Source organism: Myotis myotis, unplaced genomic scaffold (genome assembly GCF_014108235.1).
Source record: "Myotis myotis isolate mMyoMyo1 unplaced genomic scaffold, mMyoMyo1.p scaffold_m19_p_15, whole genome shotgun sequence".
Lineage (NCBI taxonomy): Eukaryota > Metazoa > Chordata > Mammalia > Chiroptera > Vespertilionidae > Myotis > Myotis myotis.
The window spans coordinates 4,640,236-4,659,847 of NW_023416319.1; the positions used below are offsets into that span (position 1 = coordinate 4,640,236).

Sequence of the window (19,612 nt, forward strand, 5' to 3'; positions counted from 1 at the left end):
GTGTTGCAAACACAGCATCAGCATCACTTATGTAGAAATCTGACTTATAACACATACCTGCAGTTAATCTAAGAAAACATCAGACAAAATCAAAATGATGGGCATTCTATTTTTTAAAGGCCTGTATTCTTAAATATGAATGCCATAAAGATAGGAACTGGTCTAGATTAAAGGTACATGGTAGCTGGAAGCAATATGTGATGCTAGGCAGGGTTCTGTACTGAAGGGGTAAAATGCAATAAAGGATATTTTGGGTCAGATGACAAGTTGGAATATGGACGGTTGATTAAATAAAAAGTATATCAATTTTTAACTTCTGAGGTCGATGGACAGTACTGTGATCTATTGTTAGGAAACACATTGAACTACTTAAAGTTAAAAATCTGTGATATGTGCAGCTTAATCTCAAATGGGTCAGAAAAGTGTACATGAGAGAGCAAATGAGAAAGCAAATGAAGCAAAGATACAGGTGTTCTTTGTGCTAGTCATGCGTCCTTTTGAAACATTTATTCCAAAATAGAAAATTCAGAAGAACAGCAACAACCCCAGCTCTTCATTTCAGTCTGTAGAGAAGTGTTTTCAGAGAGCCGTGCGCTGTGCAAAGGCTGCTGGAGGTGCTGCTTTGCCTGGGTGCCCCCTCTTTGTGGGCGTTGCAGCCAGTCCTTGGCCCCTGAGAACCCGCAGGAGGCATCACGCCCTGGTGTGTAGAGCCAGCCTGCGGTGGGCAGCTTCTTGTCTTGAATGTGCCACTTACCTGAACAGCCTATTATTGTGTAGTGTAGCTTGACCTTTGAAAAGTGTATTTGTCTTTCAGCCCAAAATGGAGTTAATCCTGACTGGGAGAAGAAAGTAATTGAATATTTTAAGGAAAAGCTGAAAGAAAATAATGCTCCTAAATGGGTAAGTTTATTGCTCTTTGTGGGGGAAGATGGTTGGGCTGACTTCCAGTTCTCTCAGTAGAGTTGTAATCTATATATAATTTTAAAATATATAAATTAATGTGTACTGCCTTCTGCCTTAAGTGCCGTACGTACATATATATTAAAAGATTTTGGTCTCTTTTACAACTTAAATTTAAAATCAAGCAATTAAATGTTTCTGTATTGGGGCCTCTAGATGGCAGTAACTGACCATGTTACTTTCTAAGACAAAAAAATTGGTAGTTGTGAGCTTTGATTATTATTTATTTAAAAAAATTGGCATGTACTAGTCTTTAAAAAAAATTTTTTTTTATTGCTTTTTAAAGAGAGGAAGGGGGAAAGAGAGAGAATAAAACATCACCCTGGCTGGTTTGGCTCAGTGGAGAGAGCGTCAGCCTGCTGACTGAAGGGTCCTGGGTTCAATTCCAGTCAAGGACACATGCCTGGGTTGCGGGCTCAATCCCCAGTAGGGGGCATGCAGGAGGCAGCCGATCAATTATTCTCTCTCATTCTTGATGTTTCTATCTCTCTCTCTCCCTCTCCCTTTCTCTCTGAAACCAATAAAAATATCAAAAAAAAAGAGAGAATAAAACATCAGTGCGAGAGAGAAACATCAGTCAGGTGCCGCCCTGACTGGGGATTGAACCTGCAGCCCTTTGGTGTACACACGATGACACTCCAGCTAACTGAGCCTCCCCGGACAGGGCAGTATGTACTAGTCTTAAAAGAAGAACTCAATAAAACAAATGCCTTTCTGCTACTCAGAAAGTGTTCAGAAGGAAAAGCATTTATTTTTACACTGTAGTCAAATGCCATTACACAAAGTTGGAAGAACTCGGAGGTATTCTTGTCAGCAGTTATGTTGACTCTTGAGAACATTGGCTTCCTAATGGGGCTGATTTTTGTGCCTGAGTTGCGGTTTGGGTGTGGATAGGATATAAAGTCTTATGTGTGTATTTGAGCGTAATGTTTTATAGACAGACTGCCATGTTCATTTTCCTTTAAGGTACCGTCATTGAATGAGGTTCCTCTTCATTATTTGAAACCTAACAGTTTTGTGAAGTTTCGTTGCATGATTCAGGACATGTTTGACCCTGAGTTTTACATGGGAGTTTATGAAACGGTGAACCGAAACACAAAAGCACGTGTATGTATGGCTTTTTATCGTGGAACTTTCTGTTTATAATTAGTGTTTTTTTGGTATTTTTGAATTAGATGTATTGCTATAATACTCTTATCCTTTGTTTTGGGTCATAGGTCCTTCATTTTGGAAAATATAGAGATATAGCAGAATGTGGGGTATGTATTTTTAAGATCTATAAAACATTTTTAATAAGAATTTTTCCCTAAGAGGAGAATTTATTTCTTTTGGTTTATCTTGAATTTATCTTTGTATAAATAAATTCTGAGAAGTCATGTGGAGTGCTTTTGCTCATATTTTCTCTGTTATATTTTTGGTCTTCTAAAAATCTCTTAGAATGTAGAATGTTATAAATGACAAAACTAATTTGTTTCTTTTCTCAGTATCTATGTATTTGGTTAAAAAAATTACAGGTTGTGATAAATTCTTTAAAAAATGAAAGTGGAAGATTAACTGAGGGCTTAACACTTGCTTAATTAAGTTGGATCAAGTTCTGCTCTCTTTCCCTGGAAAGAAAATAGTTTTTAATAAACTTAATCCTTCTTTGATGAAAGGAAGCACTGGGTGCTATCTTACATATCAGTGATGGGAAGGGTAAGAAGGCAGATCCTGGTGCAATTATAGTTGTGAATGGGACAGTCTTGAGGTAGAAACTTAATATTAAGCAGTTACAGTGGAACACAGTATATCTCCATTTTAAACAACTGCTTTTCTGATCATGAACAACACGCATAATTAAATTTAATTTCACAAAGAAACCTGTTCAACATACCTGGCATTATAACGGAACAGTTTAAAATTTATTTCTAGTTTAATAGTAGAAAAAGATTATCAGCATTTCAAAATAGATATGTCAGCCCCCAATGTCTCCCATCATTTGCTCTCCCTGTGTTTTTCATGTGGTCCCATTGAAACAGCAATTGTAAATGTTGGGAAAGAAGCCAAGTGTCCCAGGTGGGGATGGAGGAGGCAGGAGCTTGGGCAGAGCCTCAGGAGAAAGGTGGGCGCTCGGTGGAGCCATTGGGTCTAATTCTCTGCCTGGCAGACCATCCTTTTAAATCAGGTTTTCTAGGGCTTTTTTCACTCTGGGAGTCTGGCTCTTGCTTACTCAAACCTCAAGAGATTGGTTTATAAAGCCTAATCCCAGCCCATTTATTCATACAAGTTCTTCCTCATTGAATTAAAGTGTTCTGGTTCATTGGCCCAATCTGGACAGAAAAACAACCCTAATTTGGAAGGTTGCTGAAAAGATTTTATTAAACAAAAATGTAACTTCCTACAATTATCTAGAGAAGTGGACTCATGAAAGATGAATTGTTTAATCTTACACATGATGACCTTCAGGTCTCCCAGTGTCGTTTTTCTTTCAGGGTGTTTGCATAGGTAAACTGTTTGCCAGGTCTGACGAATCAACTTTTAAATGCTTACTGCATCTTTTGATTTAGGAGCCCTAACCCTCCTCATATGAGGCTAATATTTTAATACACAACTTTTCCTGGTACACAGTAATGCAGGCTTACTATAGCTCAGTCACCGTAGTACCTGGGAGTAGGAAACTAAAATAGATGCGACTGTCCATCTGTGACACTACCAAAGGCAAAGATAGTTCATACCGTGTGGCTCAAGATTCATACGTAAAAGCACCATCCCAGGAAAAGGGGACGTCAGGCCTGGAAAGAGAAACAGAAAACCCTGCTTAGACATATGATCTCAGGCTCAAACCTCATGTCTTTTGGATCCTTTTTTTTCCCCTCTACAAAATGAAATATACATCTTAGTTTATTTTTAAGAGGATTTTTTGTACTATAAAGTTATGTGTTTATTAAAGTAGTTTTTAAATGTTACATATTGGGTCCTTTAACACTTTCTAAGCATATATGAGATAGAGAATATGCTTTTTTTAGGGAATAATAGCTGAGACTTGGATTGCATCTCAGAGCTACCTTGTTATGAGTATTTCATTAAATTCCTTTTATATAGACTGATTCTGATATGTTTTCTTTTTTTTCTTTTTTTAATATATTTTATTGATTTTTTACAGAGAGGAAGGGAGAGAGATAGAGAGTTAGAAACATCGATGAGAGAGAAACATCGATCAGCTGCCTCCTGCACATCCCCTACCCGGGGATGTGCCCGCAACCCAGGTACATGCCCTTGACCGGAATCGAACCTGGGACCTTTCAGTCCGCAGGCCGACGCTCTATCCACTGAGCCAAACCGGTTTCGGCTGATATGTTTTCTATGAAAGAGATAGTGGGGTTACCATGTGCTTTGTCTTTAAAAAAAATAAAGCACCCTGTTTATTAAAAGGATTTAATTTTGTAACATAGGGTGCTGTGTATTTTGATTTGAGGGAAGGTAAAGTATTGATTATTGCTCACAAAATTATTTTTATGCCAGTTTTCTTTTTAAAAATGATGGTTTGGATTTAGTTAGCTGCTTGTTAATTCAGTTTACTCAGTGTGAAATAATTATTATGGTTTTATGGTAAATAGCATAAAAATGTGGTTGCTAAGTTAATTGTTTTGTTTTTCTTAATTTTTAAAAATACTTTTGTGTACATCACAGCCTCAACAAGAAGTTGATTTAAACTCTCCACGAACTACCACTTTGGAAAGACAGAATTTCTATTGTGTTCCAGTGCCTGGGGAATCTGTGTGGGTAAAAGAAATATCCTTTATCTGAACTTTCTTATATGGTCCTTGAGTATTTTAATTGAAAAGACTATAATTTAGATTGAGTTTTTAAAAACTTAGTCTTTTTATCCTAGTGAAGCTAACTGGAAAAAAACCCTATAAAGCAATCTAAGTATTCATCCCTGAGAAGTGATAAAATTGGTACATTCCTATAGTGAAATACTGTTAAAAGATTAAAGTAGATTTAAATATATTGAAAAAAAAGAGTACCATGATAATTAAGTTAAAAAGTTTTAAATTACAACTAATTCTAATTTTCTTAAGGGAAAACAATATGTTGGTTCTTTTGAGAGGTGACTGTGGAAACTATTCATCTCATTTTTATTTTTTATTTTTTTTAAATATATTTTTATTGATTTTTTACAGAGAGGAAGGGAGGAGGATAGAGTTAGAAACATCGATGAGAGAGAAATATTGATCAGCTGCATCCTGCACACCCCCTACTGGGGATGTGCCCGCAACCAAGGCACATGCCCTTGACCAGAATCGAACCTGGGACCCTTCAGTCCGCAGGCCAACGCTCTATCCACTGAGCCAAACCAGTTAGGGCTCATTTTTATTTTTTTAATTTAAATTTCTAGTTAGTAATATTTTTTAGGCATAGATTTTAAGAGTACACGTCAGTGATTTATACCCCAAAGTGAAGAACTAGTTCCAGGAAGTTCCTTTCTGCCTTTTCTAGGATTGCAACCACTGTCCTGATTTTTCACCATACCTCCCTCATGCCTGTTCTTGAATGTCATAGCTTAGTTTTGGGATTCATAAAGGTGGGTTTGGAGTAACTTGCTGTATGGGACATAGTTCTTACTCATGCCATGTGCTATTTCTGGGTCTCACCTAAGTGCCTGGAATGTTCAGCAGGGTCCAGTTCTAAGTGTTGTGCAACTTCCAGAACCTCCATTTAGCTCCTAGCCAGCCAGCAACTGTTCTTAGCTACACTTCAAGGAATCTGGCCTTGTGCATCTGCTGTTTTATATTCAGCCAAAGACCCAAATGTAACCTGCACCGATTTCTGGGTCCTCTTCTGTCTTCTACAGGGGAACTCCTTCCCCGCTAGTACCAGTCTGTGTTGTCTCTACCCAGCAAGAGATGCGTCTCCACTTCTTTTTTGTTGCGATTTAGAAAATGCCCCCTAGAGGGAGTTGGGGATAAAGTGGAGTTCACTCAGTATATTACTCATTCAAGGATCATAACATTATTCTCCCTGTTGTCTAATGATTGACAACAGACCCTAACCAGTTTGTCTCAGTGGATAGAGTGTCGGCCCACAGTCTGAAGGGTCCCAGCTTTGATTCCAGTCAAGGTCATGTACCTTGGTTATAGACTCGATCCCCGGCCCTGGTCGGGGCATGTGTGGGGGACAGCCAATTGCTGTGGCCCTCTCACATCTCTCTCTCTCTTCCTCTCCCTTCCACTCTCTCTCTAAAAAAATCATTGAAAAATGTCCTCGGCTGGGTGAGGATTAACAAAACAAAAAAAGAGAGAGAAATAGCTGCTTCATGTCTTTTGTCCAGTGTTACAGTTCCTTACAGCAACGGTAGGTAGGGGGCATAAATTAATCCATTAGCCTCTCATGACCAAATCTGGAAGTCCAGCCTTTTAAAAAAATACATTTTTGTTTTGAGCAAATTGCCAAATTAGCAATCTTTTATTAGTCATATAATTAACATAACTTAGGACATTCCTCAGTACATAGTGGTCTTTTTCTTAACTTTTTATTTAACGCCTATATTAATGCAAACCAAGCTCGAGTCAGTCCTTCAACATCTTACACTCCCAGTCGTCACAAGAGGAGTTATGAAGATGATGAAGACATGGACCTACAGCCTAATAAACAGAAAGAGCAGCATGCGGGTGCCAAACAAACAGGTAGTGTATGCTCACAGACTTTCTGTAGACTTCTGTTCTCTCATTAGGTGGTTTTCAGAATGAGCTGTTGTATAATACAGTTCTAGGTTTAGGAGCTGGTAATGATTTGACAACCTTGCTTTCACGGTTATCAGACTTGTAGCTGGTTCTGTGTGTTTTTACAGTACCCTGGTCAGACTGCAGTTAGGCATCCAGTAGGGAGAAGTGGCTGCTCTGCTGTCAGTTTTTAAGGGTCTCAAATGGTTAGCTGAAAAGGGTCTTGGAGAACCAAGATGGCGGCATAGGTTAACGCCAGAGTTTGCTGCCTCGAACAACCACTTCAAAAGTGAAACTAAAAGACAGAACGGACATCACCCAGAACTACAGGAATGCTGGCTGAGTGGAAGTCCTACAACTAGGAGGAAAGAGAATCTCATACAGACACTCAGAGGAGGCGCAGTGCTGAAGTCAAATACTGAGGTGCGGAGTGCATGCAGAGCGGGCTGGTGGCTGAGGGCGCGGTTGGCGTTTTCAATCGGGAGGGAGTCGCAGACTCTGAGCTCCAGATCCGGGCGAGTCTTTAGGGACCCAGACTCAAACGGGAGAAGCGGGACTGTCTGGCTTCGGTCGGAGCGAGTGCAGCTTTCTCCGAGGTTTGCAGCGGTTGCTGGGACTCAGAGAGGCAGAGCCCTTGGGGACAGGACTGAGAGCAGCCATAACTGCTCTCTCCGGCCCACCCTGTTGATCCCGTGCGACCCACCCGCCCCGCCCAAGCCCTGCACAGAGGCATTTGCCGGATAGCCTCAGGCAAATGCCAGATTAGCACCTCCCTAGAGGACAGAAGTTCTCTCACTGCAGACACAGCTGATTCTCACAGCCACTTGGCCTGGAGGTCAAATCCCCCCTAGTATTAGCTACAACAATCAAGGCTTAACTACAAGACTGCACACAAAGACCACTAGGGGGTGCACCAAGAAAGCAAAACAAAATGTGGAGACAAAGAAACAGGACAAAATTGTCAATGGAAGATATAGAGTTCAGAACCACACTTTTTTTTTTTTTTTAATATATTTTATTGATTTCTTACAGAGAGGAAGGGAGAGAGATAGAGAGCTAGAAACATCAGTGAGAGAGAAACATCGATCAGCTGCCTCCTGCACACCCCCTGGGGATGTGCCCGCAACCCAGGCACATGCCCTTGACCGGAATCGAACCTGGGACCCTTCAGTCTGCAGGCCGACGCTCTATCCTCTGAGCCAAACCGGTTTCAGTCAGAACCACACTTTTAAGGTCTCTCAAGAACTGTCTAGAAGCTGCCGATAAACTTAATGAGATCCTCGAGAAATCTAATGAGACCCTCGATGTTGTGATAAAGAACCAACTAGAAATTAAACATACACGGACTGAAATAAAGAATACTATACAGACTCCCAACAGCAGACCAGAGGAGCGCAAGAATCAAGTCAAAGATTTGAAATACAAAGAAGCAAAAAACACCCAACTGGAAAAGCAAAATGAAAAAAGAATCCAAAAATACGAAGATAGTGTAAGGAGCCTCTGGGACAGCTTCAAGCGTACCAACATCAGAATTATAGGGGTGCCAGAAGATGAGAGAGAGCAAGATATTGAAAACCTATTTGAAGAAATAATGACAGAAAATTTCCCCCACCTGGTGAAAGAAATAGACTTACAGGTCCAAGAAGCGCAGAGAACCCCAAACACAAGGAATCCAAAGAGGACCACACCAAGACACATCATAATTAAAATGCCAAGAGCAAAAGACAAAGAATCTTAAAAGCAGCAAGAGAAAGAAACTCAGTTACCTACAAGGGAATACCCATACGACTGTCAGCTGATTTCTCAACAGAAACTTTGCAGGCCAGAAGGGAGTGGCAAGAAATATTCAAAGTGATGAATGCCAAGAACCTACAACCAAGATTACTTTATCCAGCAAAGCTATCATTCAGAATTGAAGGTCAGATAAAGAGCTTCACAGATAAGGAAAAGCTAAAGGAGTTCATCACCACCAAACCAGGATTATATGAAATGCTGAAAGGTATCCTTTAAGAAGAGGAAGAGGAAGAAAAAGGTAAAGATACAAATTATGAACAACAAATATGCATCTATCAACAAGTGAATATAAGAATCAAGTGAATAAATAATCTGATGAACAGAATGAACTGTTGATTATAATAGAATCAGGGACATAGAAAGGGAATGGACTGACTATTCTTGGGGGGGAAAGGAGTGTGGGAGATGGGGGAAGAGACTGGACAAAAATTGTGCACCTATGGATGAGGACAGTGGGTGGGGAGTGAGGGCAGAGGGTGGGCGGGAACTGGGAGGAGGGGAGTTATGGGGGGGGAAAAGAGGAACAAATGTAATAATCTAAACAATAAAGATTTAATTTTAAAAAAAAGGGTCTTTTCTCTTTATTTTATTTTTATCTCAGCTCAATTAATACGGAAACAGAGTGGTTTATCCTAAAAATGATTTATTTATATCTGAAAACATTCTTCTTTTCTTTCAGAATAGTGGTACTTTTAATTTATAAGACTGAAAATGTCAGGAAATTGTGATACATTCCTAAACTCCAAAGAAGATAGCCCTTAGAATGGTCACAGTTCTGATCTATTTACATATGTTTGTAGTGGCTTACTTCTTAAAACACAACTAATTCTGATTAGAAAAAGGAGACAAAAAGTTGAAAATTTTCTCAAAGCAAGAGAGAATTTCGGAATTGGTATATCATTATTGATTTTACCAATAACAGTTTTTATGCATGGTGAATTTCTTTATTATGCCAGGTAGATATGTTTGTCTTTCTTTCTCTTTTTATTTATTTATTTTTTATTTTTTTCTTAAAATATATTTTATTGATTTTTTACAGAGAGGAAGGGAGAGAGACAGAGTTAGAAACATCAATGAGAGAGAAACATCGATCAGCTGCCTCCTGCACATCTCCTATTGGGGATGTGCCCGCAACCCAGGTACATGCCCTTGACCGGAATCGAACCCGGGACCCTTCAGTCCGCAGGCCGACGCTCTATCCACTGAGCCAAACCGGTTTTGGCTCTTTTTATATTCAGTTATTTTTCTTCAGCACCTTTAATTAGAGGACACGTTAAAGAGAGAGGAGGTAAAACAAATTTAGTTAATTGATCTCTGTCAGATTGGGTCGAGAGGGCAAATATGAATCAGTGGTAAACAAAAATTACTAAAGAATTTCATTTAACTATATATTATTCTATTTTACTAGAGGCCCAGTGCACAAAATTGCACTTCGGCGGGGTGTCCCTCAGCCTGGCCTGCGCCCTCTCACAGTCCGGGAGCCCTCGGGGGATGTCAGACTGACAGCTTAGGCCTGCTCCCCATAGGGACAGCAGTCAGACATCCTTAGCACTGCCTCAGAGGCGGGAGAGGCTCCCGCCACTGCCACTGCACTTGCCAGCTGTGAGCCCGGCTTCTGGCTGAGCAGTGCTCCACCTATGGGAACGCACTGATCTCCAGTGGGCATCTCCTGCATTTGAGTGCCTGCCCCCTGGTGGTCAGTGCACATCATAGCAACTGGTTGTTCTGCCCTTCGGTCAGTTTGCATATTACCTTTTTATTACATAGGATAAGTTCATGTTACTGTCTTTCCTTAATGCTAAGGAATATTTTAATATCTTCAAAATTGGAATGTTTTACAGTAAATATATATAAATCTAGTGCTCATTTTCTCCACCAACCCCAAATGTTTATTGAAATTAGTGGTGTATCATAACAATAAATGATAAAATCCAGATCTTTGGTAATTCTTATCATTTAAGCAATTGATTCTCCTATTTCTTGTCTGATTGTTTGAATGCCATACTGCCGGGCTTTTAATTTTTTATTTGAGTACATTATTTATGTAAAGTTTAACTTGTTGGTTTCTAAGCAGTCTTTCAGGTTATAAATAGTTTTAAACTTTTTCTGAGGTAAGTGTGGATTCACAAGCAGTTGTAAGAAATAACACAGAGACCTTGAATACCCTTGACCCAATTTTCCCCAGTGGTGACACCTTATATAATTATTGTAGAATATCATGACCAGAAAGTGGGCATTGATACAATCCATTTACCTTGTTCAGAATTCACATTCTTTACAGGCATCTGTTTGTGTGTGCGTATTTAGTTCTTTGCAATTGCATCACACGTGTAGATTCATGTGCCCACTACTATAGTTAAGATGTGGAGCAAGTCGTTACTTGACTTCTCATATTGCCCTTTTATAAGCATGCCCATCTCTCTCCTGCCTCTGCTCTCCCTCCCCAAGTCCTTAATCCCTGGCAACCACTAATCTATTCTTCATCTCTGTAATTTTGTCATTTCAAGAATCCCATATAATAAAAAGCTAATATGCTAATTAGACCAAACAGCAGAACGACCGTCTGGATGACCTTCCGGACGAAGCCGGAGGGGGCTGTGAGGGCCTACCCTTGCATGAATTTCATGCATCGGGCCTCTAGTGTTATGTACATAGAATCTTACAGTATGTAAACTCTGTGATCAACAGTTTTCATTCAGCAACATTCCCTTGAGATCATCCAAGTTGTGTGTGTCAGCAGTGTATTTCTTTTTATTGCTGAGCAATATCCTGTGGTATGGCAGGCTATATATTGATTCTAATTAGTTATCAGCCCTAAACTGATTATTTCAGGGCTAGAGGCTCTCTTTTAATCATCTTTGTATCCCCAATCACTAGTATGATTCCTGGTACATAATGGATGTTAATAAATGCTTGGTAAGTGAATTTATTGCTATATGGTTTTATTCTGCTTAGAAGTAGGAAACTCTTCTACCAGGGTGGTTCTGTTGTCAGTAAGCCATATATGCCTTAGGTCAGAGATGTCAAAGAAACCATATTAAATACTAACTTTTAAAAATGCTTATACTGAAATTTGATGGGGGGAATTTGTTGCCATTTTATTGTAGGAGAAACAATGGCTCAATAAGTCAGAGAAAGGGCTTTGCTAGTATGTGTTATTTCCTTAAGAACAGTAACAAGTTTGTGAGCTCAGAAGCATCCTTTATAACAAACTTGAAATGCTCCTGAGGGAAGGTTCTTTATCTGCAGAAGGCCCTAGAAATGACGTGAGTGCAATGCTCGCTTCCCTTTGACTTAGGGAGTGTTGGCGGTCTTCAGGGGTGTGGCGAGCCAAAACGTCTAGAAACTGAAGCTTCTACTGGACCACAGCTGAGCTCCCTGAATCTCTCTTCTCCTTTTGACCTGAACTTCCCACTGCCAGGAGAGAAGGGCCCTGCATGCCTTGTGAAGGTAAACCTGTCACAGACCGGACATTGACATAGACGTGTTCTGTTTCTCAGAAATTAAAATGGAAAATTCTTAGTGTTTGTGTTAGTTTCCTATTGCAAACTTGGTGGCTTAAAAGAATACAAATTTACCCAGGCTTTTAGATGAGAAGTCCGACATGGACCTTCCTGGGGGAAATCACATGTCAGTGGGGCTGCATTTCTTTTCGGAGGATCTGTTTTTGTTTGTTTGTTCGTTTGTTTGTATTTTTCCTGTTACTGTTTCTACAGGTGCCCACCTTCTTGGTTTGTGGTCCCCTCCTCCATCTTCATAGCCAGCAGCAGTGCATCTCTCTGACTATTTTCCTTTTTTTTTTTTTTTTTTTATAATACCCGAGGATATTTTTCCATTGATTTTTAGAGAGTGGAAGAGAGAAATATCTATCGATGTGAGAGAAACACATCGGTTGGTACCTCCTGCACAAGTCCCGACCAGACCTCAGGCCGGGGAGGACCCTGCAACCAAGGTCTGTGCCCTTTATCAGAATCGAACTCGGGACACTTCGGTCTACAGGCCAAAGCTCTATCCACTGAGCAAAACCAGCTAGGGCTGACCATTTTTTCATAGTCACATCTGACCGTAGGTAGGAAAGATTCTCCAACTTTAAGGGACAGTGTGATCAAATTAGGTCCACCCAGATAATCCAGGGTAATTTCCCCATCTCCAGTTCCTTAATTTATGCAAGTCACTTCTGCTTTTAAAAATAACATATTCACAGACTTCAGGGATTCGGGTGGACATCTTTGGGAGGTCCATTTTTCTGTCTACCATAGCATTCTTAAAGAATATTTCAGTTTGGCCAAGGTGGCTTGGTTGAGTATTGACCCATGAACCAAGAGGTGGGCACATGCCCGGGTTGCGGGCTCAATTCCCAGTAGGGGGTGTGCAGGAGGCAGCCGATTGATGTTTCTCTCTCATCTATGTTTCTATCTCTATCTCCTTTCCCGTCTCTCTAAAATCAGTAAAAATATTTTTTTAAAAAAGTATTTCAGTCAGAAGTGGAACAATATTTTAATTCATGTCTTTTCCCTTCCTATATTGTTTCTAACTTTCTAATACTATTTTCACCATTCTTCTCTTACCAAAGTTCATTTCTGATTTGCATTTAAAATAGAAGAAAAAAATTTTAATAGCTCCCTTATCTTGCTTATCCCCTTTTTTAATCCTGATAAGTGAACAAGTGATATAAGTTTCAGAAATGATCGATGAGAATCCATTTTTATTTGTGGTTTTAACTTTAATGACACGTATGTAACACGAAGACCAGAATCCCAGTATTTTTCCTGCCATACTTATATCGGGTGTCACCAAGGGGGCTTTGATAGTTATTAAAGACCATCATGGTGTACAACTTTGAAAGTTGGTTTTTTTATAGTGAAAGACCTCATGGCCAATCTAAGATTTTGTTAACCTCTTAATCCTGTGTTTTGTTTCCCCTTCTTTGGGTACGGGTGGTAGATTTTGAGATTGTGCATGTTTCTGGTTTTAGTTGGAGACTAGAGGCCCAGTGCAAGGATTCGTGCACCCGTGGTGTCCCTCGGCCTGGCCTGCAGGGATGGGGCCACAACTGGCTCTCCGACATCCCCCATGGGTCTCGAATTGCGAGAGGGCACAGGCCAGGCCAAGGGACCCCACCGGTGCACAATCGGGGCCGGGGAGGGACGCAGGAGGTTGGCCAGCCGGGGAGGGACCACAGGAGGGCTCCAGGGTGTGTCCGGCCTGTCTCGCTCAGTCCTGATCGGCCGGACCCCAGCAGCAAGCTAACCTACTGGTCAGAGCATCTGCCCCCTGGTGGTCAGTGCACATCATAGCGACTGTTTGAATGATTGGATGGTTGGAGGGACAGTTAGCATATTAGGCTTTTATATATATAGATCATCCTTGGGGGGAAGCCTCTCCTTTGTAGTGTGCTATATTGAAGACACGTTGGTTGGGGATCAGGGTCCCCCCTTTTACTTCACTTATTTGCTAACTAGAAGTATGACTTCAGGCAAGCACTTGACCTCCCTTGGTCTCAATTTATGAAACAGAAGAGTTGTTCTACTCTCTCTAACTTTCTATGATATTATTACTTTATTTCAAGACTGATATCTTACACTTTGTTGGTGTTATTTAGTCCTAACAACACAATGTCATGTGGCCTCTTACTAGGTCTATGAAGATGGGGATTGTTTCAAAGTAAATGATGTTCTTGAGTTGTATGGCATCCTCTCTGTGGATCCCGTGCTAAGTATACTGAACAATGATGAAAGGTGAGTCTTTTGTTCTTTTTTTGGGGGGGGGGGGATAACTAATAATTAGGATAGAGAAGAATAAATTTTCTGCACACTGAATAATAGATACCTGATGGCCTTTGAGAAAAAGACCCAGGTTTTTGAGACCCTCTGTGACATTTGACGTTCCAGCTGGTAGCTCAAGAAAGAGTCTGTTTTGAAATGACCTAGTGAGTAGCCAGACTATATCCCGCTGAGTCAGGTGACAGCACACTGAGTACAAACATTACTCTGCTTGAAGAAAAGAATGAGTACGTGTATCATAACATGACCCATCCAGCCTGAAATCTGTGAGGTAACAAAGGGGAGCCATTTTCTGTTTTTTTAAGATCCACAGGTAGAACTTGTTCTTGGCTTGTATTCTCACTTTTTTCAGAGACGTACATTATTGTTACATCTCTGTAACGGGCGGATCTGTGAGTTGAAGCGCTGTCCCTCTCCGCAGGGACGCCGCGTCACTCCTGGATCCGATGGAATGCACAGACACAGCCGAAGAACAGAGAGTGCACAGTCCTCCTGCTTCGCTAGTGCCAAGGATTCATGTGGTTTTAGCCCAGAAGTTGCAACACATCAACCCACTGTTGCCGGCCTCGCTTAACAAAGAGGAGAGCAAAACCTGTAAGTGTAAGTGACCCCGAGATGTCCCAGGGTGTGTCGGGAGCTACGTGTGACGTGTGCTCGTGGGGAACTGAGTCAGTCAGGGTCTTGTTCCTCGGAATGGCCACTGTGTCTTTGCCCCGTTGTCCTTTAGGTTAATTCATTCTCTTCGCTAAAGTCTTGACACGTATACTGACTTGTAGTGGGTTTGTTCCACAGTTACCTTTTAACCTAAAGCACTCGAGAGGAACTGGTATGTTTATTCTGAATCTGGTCTCCTTTCCTTCTCCAGTTGTTTCAAGCTTCATGTCCGAATTGTCTCCAGTCAGAGCAGAATTGCTTGGGTTCCTCACACATGCCCTTTTGGGAGATAGTTTGGCTGCTGAATACCTTATATTACATCTCATCTCTACGGTGTAAGTGCCATATTCCTGGTGGGATGGCGAGAGTTGGTGCTTTGTTAAAAGGGGGGAAAAGCAGGAAGGTTTCTGAGGATTTCATCATCAAGTCATTTTTATTTGTTCAGTGTAATGAGTGTTAGAACAAATTAGCGATGAAGTCCTTTTTCCACCTCGTCTCAGTTTCACATTGAGCATTTTGATGTTCTCTCTCAATTTAAGAGCCGATCCTATGTAATAAAGAGCTAATATGCTAATTAGGCTGAACAGTAGAATGACCGTCTGGACGACCTTCCAGACGAGGCTGCAAAGGCTGAGCTCCTTGCACGAATCTCATGCATTGGGACTTTAGTATCAGATAAAGGACATGGCTGATGAGTAAAATGAACTGTTTATCCTTTTTGTATTCGTTATTCTCTAAGTCAGCAAGGTCTGTTGTGTGCACATCTAACAGGTGTGGATGTGAGCACCCCTTGCTTTCACGTCACTATAGTTCTTTGTTTTCTGGTTTCAAAAGTAGTATGTGTGCCTTCAACCAGTTCCCAGAGCATAAAGAGGAAAATAGAAATAATCTGTAATCTCACCATTTAGAGATCATCTTAGCTATTAATACATTTTGGTACATGTTCTTGTCATTATTTTTGTTTACATTTATATACATTTCTGCATAGAACTCAGTTGTAATCTAAACACAGATCCATACCTTGCTCTTATCATTTAATATCTATTAAACATTATCCCATCATAATTCTTTTTTTAAAAAATGTATTTCTTTATTGATTTAAGAGAGAGGGAGGAAGAGATAGAAACATCAATGATGAGAGAGAATCATTGATTGGCTGCTTTCCGCACGCCCCCTACTGGGGATCAAGCCTGCAACCCGGGCATGTACCCTTGGCCGGAATCGAGCCCGGTACCTTTCAGTCCGCAGGCCGACACTCTATCCACTGAGCCAAACCGGCCAGGGCTAATTCTTTTTTTTTTTTGAGGATTTTTTTCATTGATTTCTTTAGAGAGAGTAGAAGGAAGGGAGGGAGGGAGGAAGGAAGGGAGAGAAATATTAATGTGAGAGAGACACATCGATTGGTTGCCTCCTGCACCCACCCCGACTTGGGCTAGGGATTGAACCTGCAACTCAGGCATGTGCCCTGGACTGGGAATCAAACCCTTGATCCTTCAGTTCATGGGCTGACGATGCTCTTAACCACTTGAGCAAAATCAGCCAGGGCCATTATTTATTTCTTGATGAACTTTTTAATGGCTGCACAATATTTCATTGTAGACAGTTGTACTATTTCCCTAAATGCTAGGTTTTCCTATTTTTTCCCTATTTTGAATTACACCACAGTAAACATCTCTGTGCTGTAAGTCTTTGCTCGAATAGAATTGGACACAGTGATATTTAATGGTTGCAAGCACAGACCTGGAACCAAACACCTGTGTTCAAATCCTGGCTCTTCTACTTCCTGGCTGTGTACTCGGTCATATTACCTAAACTTTCTCATCTGTAAAACAAAGGTCATAGCACCTACTTCAGAGTGTTTCAATGAGAGGATTAAATGAGAAAGCATTTAAGCACTCAGAACAGTCCCTGGCACATAATCAGCACTCATGTAACTATTGGCTGTTATTTTTACTGCTGTTACTCTGATAAATAAAATAATTTCAGAGTAATCTATCTTTCGTGATACTATTAAGCTAATTTTTCCATGTTTGCTTTTTGATGGAAATCACCTGAGTATCTTATTGGTTAATATATTTTTTTTTTTCTAGATATACAAGAAGAGACGTTCTTCCGCTAGGAAAATTTACGGTTAATTTGAGTGGTTGCCCACGGAATAGTACCTTCACAGAACACTTGTATCGAATTATTCAACATCTTGTTCCAGCAGTAAGATCATTATAAATACATATTACAGATCTGAGCACACTTGAAAAATCCATCTAAATGTCTTTTATTCAGCCCAAATATTTATCTTTGAGGTTTTAGTAGGTGTCTTTACAAGGCAGCAAGGCCTGCCGGGCTCTATAACTTAAAATGTACTCCCCCCGAAACATTCACTTTTGTTGCCTTAGCAGCAATTTCTGTAAATGTAACAGTGAGCCCAGTTGCAGTTACTCGCTCAGAATTGCACTCTCAGTTGAGGCCGTGTGCTTGTGGAATTTGGTATCCTTCGTGTGCCTCCAAACACCTGCCTCTTTAATGTCTTGTTCACACAGGCCGAGTGTGAGTAACCTGCTCATGTGGCGCAGGGCCATCGTTGGGCTCACAGCCATCCTTTGTTTGGACAAGATGCTGCTCTTAGCGGTGGTTTGCTTGTGTCTATAATGTGGCCTCCCTCCCTCATTTTCTTTGACTTCAATGAAGCCAAAGTACAAAAGTCTCTCCATTTTGAAAATATACCTTATCTCTTCCTCGACACCCTTCTCCCGCACCCGCACCCCCCACAACACTGCCGTTTAGGGAGGGAGACAGAAGAGCAGATGGGAGTGAAGAGCGGGTGCAGAGGGCGTTGGGGGGGTGGGCTCTGGGAGATGGGCGAGGAGGCGGGTGCAGCCGGGTGGAGCGAGTAATGAGACCCAGCGCCCAGCACAGCTCAGTGTGTTCTGCTCCTTGGTTTTTCTAGAAACAGTTTATTCAAGAATCTGTAGGATATGAATGAATATGATATAAATTCAGGGAGCATAGAGGAAAACTAGGCTTTTCTCTCCCCATCTTGATGAGTAAATAAACATTTTATTTTCTGTTTTGTTGCCCTGTGCACCTAAGCTGCTGGATATTTGTTTTTGGTTTTCTGGTAAAATAAGAATCTTTAAGAATACTGAGCAAGACAGTTGAGAATAAAGCAGCTCAGAGTCAGTGAAGTTATTTTTTAGGATGTAGATAATCGTTTTTGCTTAACACATTTTGTACCGCTCAGGGTTTCCTCGTGTTTCGCACGCCATCTGTTAAGGACCGCTCACGAGTGTTCTCGTTTTTCACGTCCATGGAAAAAGGAGCGAATCTAGATACTTACGTAAATTTTGTTTGGTCCCTCTTCATAGAGGAAAATGTTTTACGCAGTACCATACGTTAAAAAAGTACTAGGAACTTTAATTGTTTGTTTTTGTAAATAGAAATGTTATAATTATTGAAAAACAACACCTAAAGTGCATTATGAGGATTTAAATAACGTGCGGTTTGCCCAAAAACGTGCAGTCCCTGGCGTGTGTCTTAGAGATTTCTATGGGGTACGCAGTGTGTTAAAAGGGCTCAAGAAAACATGAGATTTCTCTTGGGAGTTGATAGGTTCTTTCCATATAAATACGGTGTTTAACTCCAAATATATGTTTTCTTAAAAGAGGAAACTTAGTTCCTTGCTCATTAAAAAATCTTTCTTGCAGTCTTTTCGTCTGCAGATGACTATAGAGAACATGAACCATTTGAAATTCATTCCCCACAAAGACTATACAGCCAATCGCTTGGTCAGTGGGCTCCTCCAGCTACCCAGCAACACTTCCCTTGTCATCGATGAAACTCTTCTGGAGCAAGGCCAGCTTGACACCCCAGGTACGTACGTGGGTGTTTCCCTTCCATTTGTAACCTCCTGTCAAAGCCAGATCTGGTAATGACTTCTTAAAAGAATAACTAAACAAATTGACATCTCAGAAATATTTAAGGTAAAGGCTTGCCATATGAATTTAAAGCATCTAGTATAAGTATAAATTGTGTACATCCACTATATGTTGTTATAATTATATGAAAATTTACAGTTTAGACCAAATTAACAATGATAGAACATTAGGGGAATAGCTTTAAAAATGAAAAGAGGTTTTGCCTTTAGTCATATATTATCTTTTAAAAAAGGTGTAGAAAAGATATAATAAAACATTTTTACTGCCTAATATGAAGTTTAAAATGTTTATTTCAAAGCATCTCTGAAAAAATAAAAAGTTTAGTAGATCATATGGCTTGCACTGAGCCCAGTTATGGAGCATTATAAAATTACAAGGGTCCGGCTGGTGTGGTGCAGTGGTTGAGCTTCGACCCAGGAACCAAGAGGTCACTGGTTTGATCCCTCGTCGGGGCACATGCCCAGGTTGTGGGCTCAATCTCCAGTAGCAGACAGGCAGGAGGCAGCCAATTAATGATGTCCCTCTCTCATTGATGTCTCTATTTACCCCTCTCCCTTCCTCTCTCTCTAAAAATCAATAACATAAAAAAAATGTCTTTTTAAAAATATATATATTTTATTGATTTTTTACAGAGAGGAAGGGAGAAGGATAGAGAGTTAGAAACATCAATGAGAGAGAAACATTGATCAGCTGCCTCCTGCACACTCCCTACTGGGGATGAGCCCGCAACCAAGGTACATGCCCTTGACCGGAATTGAACCTGGGACCCTTGAGTCCGCAGGCTGAT

At 40.7% G+C, this 19,612-nt stretch overlaps 2 protein-coding genes across 3 annotated transcripts in view; one reads left to right on the forward strand and one right to left on the reverse strand.

The window, feature by feature from the left end:
• LOC118669681 (minichromosome maintenance complex binding protein) overlaps positions 1-19,612 on the forward strand; it is a 33,588-nt gene that overhangs the window by 6,180 nt on the left and 7,796 nt on the right. Inside the window, exons 2-12 of one of the 2 annotated variants that reach the window (XM_036335778.1) lie at positions 815-900; positions 1,927-2,067; positions 2,178-2,219; positions 4,630-4,731; positions 6,482-6,626; positions 11,755-11,906; positions 14,094-14,194; positions 14,661-14,839; positions 15,105-15,228; positions 16,984-17,101; positions 18,595-18,760. In XM_036335778.1, the coding sequence (XP_036191671.1) occupies positions 815-900; positions 1,927-2,067; positions 2,178-2,219; positions 4,630-4,731; positions 6,482-6,626; positions 11,755-11,906; positions 14,094-14,194; positions 14,661-14,839; positions 15,105-15,228; positions 16,984-17,101; positions 18,595-18,760 (1,356 nt within the window). The remainder of the gene's footprint in view (positions 1-814; positions 901-1,926; positions 2,068-2,177; positions 2,220-4,629; positions 4,732-6,481; positions 6,627-11,754; positions 11,907-14,093; positions 14,195-14,660; positions 14,840-15,104; positions 15,229-16,983; positions 17,102-18,594; positions 18,761-19,612) is intronic. The other variant, XM_036335779.1, reaches the window with a different exon arrangement.
• Positions 2,431-19,612, reverse strand: part of INPP5F (inositol polyphosphate-5-phosphatase F) — an 85,521-nt gene continuing 68,339 nt past the window's right edge. The window contains exon 20 of the mRNA XM_036335773.1: positions 2,431-3,731. Coding sequence (XP_036191666.1) covers positions 3,683-3,731 — 49 coding nt within the window. The 3' untranslated portion in view covers positions 2,431-3,682. The remainder of the gene's footprint in view (positions 3,732-19,612) is intronic.